This window comes from Alosa pseudoharengus, unplaced genomic scaffold (genome assembly GCF_046254945.1).
Source record: "Alosa pseudoharengus isolate Yale_2024_CS ecotype anadromous, Long Island Sound unplaced genomic scaffold, YU_APseudo_1.1 YU_APseudo_1.1_scf_3, whole genome shotgun sequence".
Lineage (NCBI taxonomy): Eukaryota > Metazoa > Chordata > Actinopteri > Clupeiformes > Clupeidae > Alosa > Alosa pseudoharengus.
Window position 1 is genome coordinate 31,795,316 of NW_027468718.1, and position 10,557 is coordinate 31,805,872.

The 10,557-nt window shown below is 43.5% G+C and overlaps 1 protein-coding gene across 1 annotated transcript in view; it reads right to left on the reverse strand.

The window, feature by feature from the left end:
• Positions 1-5,595: 5,595 nt before the first annotated feature.
• nalf1b (NALCN channel auxiliary factor 1b) overlaps positions 5,596-10,557 on the reverse strand; it is a 109,214-nt gene continuing 104,252 nt past the window's right edge. Inside the window, exons 2-3 of the mRNA XM_076262653.1 lie at positions 8,261-8,432; positions 5,596-5,894 (exon numbers count right to left, since the gene is read on the reverse strand). Coding sequence (XP_076118768.1) covers positions 5,596-5,894; positions 8,261-8,432 — 471 coding nt within the window. The remainder of the gene's footprint in view (positions 5,895-8,260; positions 8,433-10,557) is intronic.

Below are 10,557 nucleotides of genomic sequence, written 5' to 3' on the forward strand. Positions count from 1 at the left end.
GGCGAAAAAAATGCCTAACTTTCCCTAACTAGTAGCCAGAACTCTCTCAACTCCGCTGCCATGTGTGTACTTAATAAACAAACGTCCCCTTGATGTCCCCGGTATAGCGTTATTGTCGGGCCCACACAAAGACGTCCTTAGGACGACTTTGAAATGACCAAATGCGAATGTCATCCGAGGGACCTGACAGTGACGTCCCCAGAAAGTCCGGCACCGGACGTCGCGCAATAACTAAAGGATAACTTGCTCCGGACGTCAATAACGTCAACGGAACGTCCGATAGAGAACATGACGTTGGGGACCAATCGGGGACATCGTGAATGTCCGCATAAGGTCCGGGGGACGTCCCGTGTTTGTCGGGTATGCACTTTGGATACCTAAATGATTATAACCATGGCTAAACAACAGAAAACCTCATCAAAACGCTCATCAAATGCTGTTTGTATTTCTTAAGAAATTAATTTTCTACAACAAAATTACGTTGTCATTTAAATGATACAAAACGTTATGTATAAATACTGTATATATTATTTTTTTGTGTGTGGCCCGCTGGCCAATTTTCAAAACCCATTGTGGCCCTTGAGTCAAAAAGTTTGGACACCCCTGCTCTAGATGGTCAGTTCAGAATCTTCCACTTTTTGTGGATCATTCCTGGGTGCTTTTAGCAGTGTGCTTTGCGTCATTATCCTGTTGGAGGGCCCATGACCTGCGACGTGAGACTGAACTTTCTGTCTTGAGATTTCAGTGTGCCCTTGCACAGATTCAAGGCACCCAGGGCCAGACACAGCAAAGCAGCACCAAAACATAACTGAAACTCAATTTTTCAAAATAGGTACAGTATGGTGTTCTTTCCTTAGACACATTCGTTTTTTGTCTGTTAACACGGTGTTGATGTGACTTGACAAAAAGCTCCAGTTTCTTCTCATCAGTCCAAATGACATTTCTGGGCCGATGGTAGTGGCTGAGGAGCTGGCTTAGCATGCAGTAGCGTATGCATGCATATATGTAAGTCACGTTCAGAACGGCTAAGACATTGAAGTTTATGCAGGTGAACTTTGTTTGTTGACAGACTTTGCACATTACCCACCATTTAAATCAGGGCAGTTTGAGACACAGCCCTTCTCTGACGGACCATAGAAAAGAAAAGGCCGCTCAGACACAAGGTAACAGATAACGTCTCTGTTTATTTTCATCAGAACACAATTTTAGTAATTGTAGCAGTAGTTTTCATACTTTTTTGAAAAGATCATGACTTGTGAGATTTTTTTTATAAATAATTTCATCAAAGTTCATTTGTAAAAAAATTAAAGAAGTTACTGAACTAAAGCATCTATAATATTACAATATACCGGTAGTTCAATAATAATCATAATGATATTTCTATATGCCTTTTCACCTTTTTGTGTGTATATATATATATATATATATATATATATATATATATATGTATATATATTTTTTTTTTATCATTGCTTTTTCTTATACACCATCACAGCCTTTTTCTTCTCAGTGAGGTTGTGATCCAGAGGATAGTCCTAATGCTTGACTACATCACATTACTCTCAGAATAGACCTCAACAGGAACTCCAGTTGATGATATCAGACGTTAACAGTACAAAATAATAATAATATGAATAATAATAATGATAATAATCACTCGTAACACGAGATAACCCCAAAACGGGAGGTGACCTCATTCTCATGACATATTTACAAAAGAAGAAACAAACAATCAGACAAACAGAGAACAGAAGTTCTGGGCTGCATAGGTCTACAGGTTTGGAGAGAAAAGAATAGTATGCGTGTGAATATAGTTATTTCTCCTGGCGTGGTGAAAGATCATGTGAGGTGATCTAATTTACACCGCTGTTTTCAGAGTCTACAGGCAAAGGAAATATACTCTCTCTCACACACACACAAGCAAACACTCACACAGCTCAAAGACCTTAGTGGCTTGGAGGAGAAATGGGGGACTTTGTTGTTGAGTTGGTACTGGTTGGTACTCTCTGTGCAGTTGGTATAAGTGACTGGTTCGATCTGACTTATAATGCAAACATTCATGAGGCAATGCTAAAACTGAAATACAACACAGTCAGCCAATAGGTGGCATCATAAGTTTGGCATGGATGTGTGTTGATGCTATGGTGGTAAGTCATTTTGATAGTCTTTGACAAATGACTTACATGTCTTCAAAAACTGTTAAGGTAAACACCCTGTTAATCATGTTCATGTTTAAATTAATTTGTTTTACAAGTTTAATTCAGACAGCCAGCTAGAATGCAGATGGCCCAAAGCAAGTTTTAAGTGTGATGCTTCATAATTTTTCAGTGAACCACAAGAGCTAACAGCTGGTCAAAATGTAATATTAACAATGCAATAGTAGATTTGATCTTTTACCCAGTTTATCTTCTACCCAGGGAGTTTATGGATAGTATTTGTAGAATCTAACTCCAGGGATTTTCATAACTATGTTACGCATCAAACTGTTTGTGCAGACAAGATTTTGTGTTTCAGTTTATGAGCAGCAACCAGAAGTGTCTACCGTTGTGTCTCTCAATGCCCTTCTCCTCAGTCTTTGACAGAAACTAATGAGTGGATGTTTCTTGTGTGCGTGTGTGTGTGTGGAGTTTGGGTCTGAGTGAGTGAAGTGGTGGTATTATAACAGCGCGCTTGTATTAGCAAGGTAGGTCCTTACCTAAAAGCTTGCTTAAATGAGGAGGAGCTCTCATAAATCTACACAAGACTTGCACTAGCCTGGCACTCCTCTTTACTGCATATCTGTAATACAATCCCTCTGACCTACAATCTGCCTGTGTGAATACAATCTTGGTTAATTATGTGTGTATGTTCATGGTTTCAGGTCCGTTTCCCTGTCTGCTCACACAAAGCGTGTCAGACTGTCTGTGAAGAAGCTCCTCGTCTTCTCTGTGTTTGATTTTGATGCTGGCTTACACTAAGTACAACTATAAAACAATAAGAGGTAGGATCATCAGTGTAGGTGTGCTTCTTGTGATATCTTGATTGAGATGAGATTTGACAAAAGATTACCCAATTAAGGATTTTGATTTGGTTGTACTTATGGTAGAGCTCAGTGCAGTGGGCCCTCTTTCAATGAATGAAGCCTAACACCCCTCTGTGGTCTGCTTATCTACTCATTTCCAGCTATTTTACAAGTGCCCTCTTGTTGTCATAGTGGAATTGAATGTGCTTCGCTATAAGCTAGTCAAAACCCTTTCTTGGCCTCTCTGACCAAATGGATAAAACAAGGCTACTCGGAGGCTCCTAAAGGACACAGTATGAATAAGCAGGGTGACCACTCCAATGGTGATTGTGGTCCACTTGGCTTGTGGACAGTGGCTTCAGAGACCAGTGTAGACCTGCAATGGCAACGGGCAGATGGCAACGTGGAGGTAGATGACGGACTTAAGACACACTGGAATAGTGAGAAGGTGAACAGAAGCCACTGAAAAAGGAAATAGGATAAAGAATACATAAACACAGCCATAAATGTGGGCTTTACAATTAAAAGTAAAATCATAATGATGCCCATGTTAATCCCATGGGAAGAGATACATACATGTAACATAATGTATTCTGAACCCATCCATAGCAAAAGGATAGGTGCATTAAGCTAGTTGTACTGCAGTCTAAAACAAGAGAGACCATCATATTACCTCATATTAGGCTATAAAACGTTTGAGTTTTTATGTGTTGTCTGACAGAGAAGTCCATTGAAAACATAGCTTGTGTCGGTGTCCAGTATAGTAATACGCTCACCAAAGGAATGTCTCCGTTTTGTCTGAGCGTTGCGTCAGCGCGTAAACCTCTTCCGCACTCAGAGATAGAGGTAGACTCTCTTTCTCTCTCTCACTCACTCTCTTCTCTGCCTGCTGCTGGTTTGAAACACTAGTTTGGCATGGAGCTGCCCTGCTTTAAGAAATCTGCACAGCCACAAAGGACACCCCTGGAATGCAATAGGTCTTGACGAGAGTTTTTGCTCCATGCTTTTATTTTTTCTTTCCTCTCTCATCAGCAAGTAAAACCGATCTCTGTCCACCTACATATGCCCATGTTCGTCGCCCCTTGGCAGAGCTCACCCGTAGAGGAAAAGGAAAAAAGAACGAGGAAAAGCAAAGGTATAGGATCAAATGAAAGTTAAAAGATCAGCCCTTAAGCGTCTCTTTCCAACTAATCTTTCGAGTTAGCACTATGGCTAATGTGCTAACGGCTAACACGTCTCGCGACCGTCGGTCCCTCCTCACACAGCGGGTAAATGATTGGGCCTGGTGACTTGCCTGTTCTCCATGACACCCTAAAGCACAAAGTGTCATCTGAGATATTTATATATTTACATACATACACGAACAACCCAACCAAACAACAATATGCATCTACAACTAAGTGTGGGATGTGTGTGTTTGTGAGCGTGTGACGGTGTGTAAATGATCAATAAGCCCTTTACGCGATGCCATGTAAGGGATAGAGGGGGAAAAGAGCGTGGTGCTGTTCTGTCATGTCTCAGGGGGTGTTAAGCGTTGACTTCAGACTTCACACAGAGAATCGACAAGCTTTACTGCTTCTGGAAAGTTCCGTTGTTTTCAGTTCCAGTAGACGGCCTCACAACTGCCGTCTGAATATCATAGGGATTATCAAAAGAATCAAGGCCATGGTTTTTCTAAACATTGACATAATAACATGCAACTATAGAAGAGAGAATACATATATATATATATTTTATCTTTAAGAATGTTTCTAAAGGGCTAAAACATAAGTATGAAGATTCTGACCGCCTTGCTTATTTCAGCTTCCTGATGCTTGATGCTGCAGAGCAGGAAGTGACATCACAATGACACATATTTGCTTACACATGCATCCATTGCGAGGCTCCAAAGGTGGATAAGCTTGTCGTTGGTTCGGATTAGAAAGAGAATTCTGAATGTTTTTTTCTTCCTTAAGTGGCTTTGAGATTTGGGAATATATTTATAAAAAGACGACATCATATTCGGTATTGACAGACCAGCCATGTTTGACTATTCTGATTCATGATAAGGAATGCAAACAAAATGGAACCTTGTGGGCACCCAAACAAACACATGCACACAGACACACTCACACAAATATGCACACATTCAGTTCCAGTTCCTGCCACACACACGTGTAACTTGTTAGGTGTCCCAAGTTTCCCTTTTTGTGCACATACAAAAAAGAAGAGAAACCAAATAAATACTTTTTTTCCTATCTAGTGCAACAAAATCAAAGTTGTACTGACACACTGTTCATAGAAAAGACAAAAACAACAAAAAGAAAGGTGTGTGAGAGAAACTCAGCTCTAGAGTGGCCTTTTCTTCCAGGCTGTGGTGTTGTCCCTTGTTCTTATCATTTTTTTAAGTGTTTGTCCGTTTTGAGTTTTTTGTCTTATTTAAGGGTCTGTTTGTTTTGTTTGATTGTTTGCATGTCATCTTCTGCCCCCCCCGCACTACATGTCCCAGAAAGCATTGCGGGTGCATGACACGCTCGCCCCCGACAATTGCTGACCAGGGTGCCGACGGTGCCGACGTGCCGACTGCGAGTCTTTTATGGCCAGCGAGGCACACGTCACTCTTCGTTGGTGTTGGAGTTCTCGTCCAGAGGCGAGATTGTCGGGAGGCTCAGGCCGGTGGCATTATGGGATGCGGTGAGAGTGGCGACCGTATGGAGGAGGACCAGGACCAGCAGGCAGAGTTTGAGCCTGCTGTTGCACAGTCTGGAGGCTGCCGAGGAGCTCAGAGAGTTCCTGTGCTGACACGATGGGTGGCTTCTTTTCAACGTCCCCACGGAGCTGTTGTCTGAGTGGATGATCCATCGCACGTCGCAGCACTCTGTCTCAGATTGGGTATGCTGATTCTTCGACAGCCCTTGAGGTGTCAGAGAGAAAAAGAGATGAGCAGAAGGGAAAAGACAGACCCAAACAAATTAGCAAGACATACTAACAACATGCAGCTTACCATATGTTTTTTGCAAGTACAACAAAAAAAAACTTGTGTCAGTCCAAAAAAACTTGTGTCAGTCCAAAGCCATGCACTCAGTCAGACCCTTGTAAGGTATGTTATGTTGTTCTACTGGGTTTCTTTGGAAACAGCTTAGCCATTTCTTCAGCAGACAAGCCCCTTTTCATGACTATCAACACACAGTTGTCTGGGTCGGCATAACATGCTCTACATTTGCATTTATTCATTGAGCAGACACAGTTGTCCAAAGTGACTTACATATGTAAGGGATAATGGACGACACGGTGGTCTGTTCACAGAAGTTAATGCACGATCGAGGTTGTAAAACGGCCCCGACGCGAAGCGGACCTCGTAAGTGCATTAACTTCTGTGAACAGACCACCGTGGAGTCCATTATCCCGCTTATTCCACTGTTGCCACTTGCGTTGTGTTCATTTCCTGTACAATTTAAACGTTTTAATCGCTAAAACTGTCTTGTATGTGTCGGAAGAAAGTAGTTCTACAAGAACTACTTTCTTCCGACACATATCAACTAATTTCTCAACTTGCAGGACAAACTGCCGTTACTAGTTCTAAATGGATAGTTGCTATGGCCAAAGGCCAGTCGTTAGTTCTATCTCTCAAGGGCACAGCAGTGGAAGCCAGGAATTGAACCCACAACTTTCAGGTTACTGCACGCTAGCTCCTTAACCACTACACTGCCACATGATATCGTCTTGAACTTGATGCGTTCAAACAAAGTTATGGTTTCAGACACTTTTATCCAAAGTGACTTATAACTTTAGAATGACAGTAGTTTAACAGTTTAGCAATACAAGTAGCAACACAACTTAATAATAATACATTAATGAAGTGAAAACGTAAACAAGGAAAAGAGACACCCCTTCCCCTGGCATTCAACCTTGTTCACTGAACTGTAGAGTCCAGGGACTCTCGTGTGTCTCCTGCTCTCACCATGCTTTGCTTGTGAACGTTATACCACTTCAGCCAGCACTTTGCATTGAGCATGGTCATCGTAGGCTTACAGTATGTTTGGATCTTCAGCCATTGAAAGAGATTTCACAAGGCTTTTGGTTAAAAATTGCTTTAGCTAACATTGACTCAAGAAACCGTTTGGAAATTTGTAATGCATTTTGGCTGAGCTAAGAGAACTATTATTCTTCATACAGACATTGGCAGTCCCTTGACCCGAGCTTGGCACTACAGTATATAGTGCATACTATATGCATCTAGAGCAGTGTGACTCCATAAACCTTTTGGCTAAAAAAACAAATGCATTCATTTTAAGAGGTTTCTGCATGTCCAATGTATAGCAATTCCATGGCATACTAAAGCATCAAGGATTCAGTGCAGCATAATTACATTTTTTAGAATTAAATTTGATTTCTTGACTTCCCAGCCACACCAGAAACTGTGCATGTAAGTACTCGGCTGGTAGAAAAATATTTACGACTCAACTGCTACTTTTTAATCCAGCTGTGCTGCTACCACCAGGTCTTCACACCTCATATTAAACATGGTACCCCTAAAGAGGGCTACCGCTGTTCTCTCTCTAAGGTCATAAATGGTTTGGCTGAAGGCACTAAAATTTGTGATTCGTGCAGTGGTTTTAGGCAACAGAGTACTTCCAAGTGCACCGATACAAAAAAAAGCTTCTGTTGACAGCTCACTGGACGCTAAGGCGATTAGAGCTTCTGGGTAATTGCGTTGCGGGCTGACCAAGCAGTCGGCCTCTAAGCGGGTCAGCACCAACACAATTCTTCTGTCCAGCAGGACTCTCCGTCGCCACCAGCCACAAGACTTGATCGAGGAGGGGCATGCCTTCCAAAGAGGCACGGCGAGGGCAGCTGAATCCACTGTGCACGACTCATCATAACACCAGGAGGATTATGGGAGGTCATGGCCTGTTCACTTGCCCCCGACACATCAAAGGAACCCCGGCTGAACTACACGTCCCAAGACTCCCATCACCACGAGGGGAAGACAAGTGCTCGGGTAGAGACGCAGTGACAGGAGGCTGGAGAAATGTCAAGTCACTAATATCACCCATGACCACAAGGTGGCAGCAGTGATTGCGTTAGAGCAGCTACAGCACAGTCACAGCAGCCCAATACCTAAGTCTCAGTACAGCACTGACTTTGCAGAGGTGCCAGAACAAGTCAGGGGGACAATGAAAGACAGAACGAGAGCAGAAGAGAGAGACCAAGAGAGAGAGAGACAGAGAAAGTAAGCACAGAGGCTTTACAAGCCCAAGGGCATTTGGTTCTGTTCACCTGGGCATCTGAAACTAGGGCTCCCTCCGTGAATGAGATCATCGTTGTCTGGCAATATGAACGGACACCTCTGCTGCACCTCCAGGCAGTATTGCCTGCAGGGGATCTTGTTGCTGCAGTGCATCTGTGTCGTCTGGAAGTACTGGGAGCACAGCCAGGGTTTGTAGACAGTCTGCAGAGACAGAGGGCGAGAGAGAGAAAGAGAGAGGGAGGAGGGAGAGACAGAGGGATTGAGAGGGAGAGAAAAAGTGAGAGGGTTAATGCCTGAAAAGCTGGATTTCAATTCCCACTGATTACATCACTGGCGCCGTGGAAACACTCATCAGCTAATCTCCCCCCCCCCCCAACACCCACGCATCCTGGCAACTCAGCATCCACTCTCTTTCTCTCATGCGTAAATACACGGACATACTCTCTCTCTCTCTCTCTCTCATACACACATTCACGGACGTCATTCCTAACATGGCTTCCATTTTGAAAAGCACACCAGATGGCAGTCTGTTCTCTCTTTCTCACGCCGCATACAATCAAATAATCACATGTGCGAATGGCACAGAAGTCAAACACTGTTAGCACGAACTTTTCTGCCACTTCAGGGGGGCCACACACACACTCTGTAACTTGTGGACAGACAGCGTATGAGTCATGCATTCTTTGATGTGGGCTTTCCAATGACAGTAAGAAGCATGACCCGCAGTATGTTACGCATTTATGTTATGAAGGTAATTAAGAAAAAATACACATCTGGACAGTATTTTGCAAACAGGGCATGCATAGTAAACAGAAAGTGAGTTAGGTTTGCCATATTTGGCTAAACCTCTGCCAATTTTAAGTTTGTTTAGATGGTGGCACTTTTGACTCGGTATACAAGTAATGGTAGCAAGTGGATACTGCAGCTGTTCAGTGAGAAAACCTCCCTCCCGACATATTACCAGACAAGATAGATAGTTGACAGATGCTAGCACCCATGGGTTTTAGCCTCATTGCTAACATACCCTTCTCCAATCTGAGGTGCTTCAAGTTTGCCAGGTGCAAAACCACACGGTTAAAACAATACAGGTTATATTGGGCCGAGACTTGGCTGGAAGTGAAGTTTACTGTAGGTAACTGCTTCTACACACAGTTGCGTTCTGTCAACGCATGCCAGTGGGTGTCCCCGACGGTAGCTATGCAAATGACTTGAAGTATAACCGTAATTTGATTGGTTGGTGCCATCCGTCGATTGGCTTGATTGGCCGGTGCCGTCTGTCAGTGCAGCAACAGCTGAACTTCTCAACTCGAGCGACGGGAGAAACGCAACACAACGGACCCACAATTCAGTTCGGCAACAGATGACGTGAGCCCATGCAAAGTGAATGGGATGCATGTCCAGCACTGCAATGCACACAACTGTGTGTAGAAGCTGTAACTGTAACTGTAATAGCCAGTAGGTACAGTAGCTGTGAAGTAAGTAAACCTGGCACCTGACAAAAACACAGTAGCCACAGATTGTAGCAGCCTTGTGTTTTAGCCTCTTTGGCTAGCATGGCCACATCCCAATACGAGGTCTAAGCCCAGGGCTGAACCGCACAGTCAACACAAATCAGGTGACTAAGCATATTTTATTGTGAGTGTCCGACTATCGCATACAGTATGATCTCTATGCACACTCAATTTGTTAAATACGTTGTTCTGTCATGTTCTTAATTCAATAAAGCAGAAGAACGCGAGCGACAGGAAGGCAATAGAAACAGGGCGTCTGACTTAGTTCTCAAGTTCTGCTCAAAACGTGGTGCTAGCGTCACACTGCACAGCACTGATTCGCTTTCATCCCCGTTAGAACATTCTAATTGAAAACAAAGTAATCAAACTGATTTTGTCACTGACTTTCGTTGGCATCCTAGCCTATGCAGTTAGGACACGGCTTTTGGATCCACATCCTCTGTAGTACTATTCAGTGGAGCATAATGTCTATCTGCCTTTTGCTCACCCTCTGATCTCACCTTTTGTTCCAAGCACTGCATAACCTGATCTCCATTTAAGGCCGTAACACTGGTAAAAGGCCGAGATAAATCAAGCTCAGTAATGCAGCCGCCCTCCCCCAGGGCTGGCAGCAGTAACTGCGTGACCCATCACACGGACGTCTAAGGAGAGAGAAATGAAGGGAGAGTGTCTCTTCTACATATCTACTGCGGCGTCCCTTTCCATCTTAAGAACAACACTGTCAGGGCCGCTAAAAGCCTGGATGAATGAGGACTGCTACGCTAATGGCAGCGCGTCTATCAGGGCGTCGGAAACGGGGACCTCCGAGAGAAGGC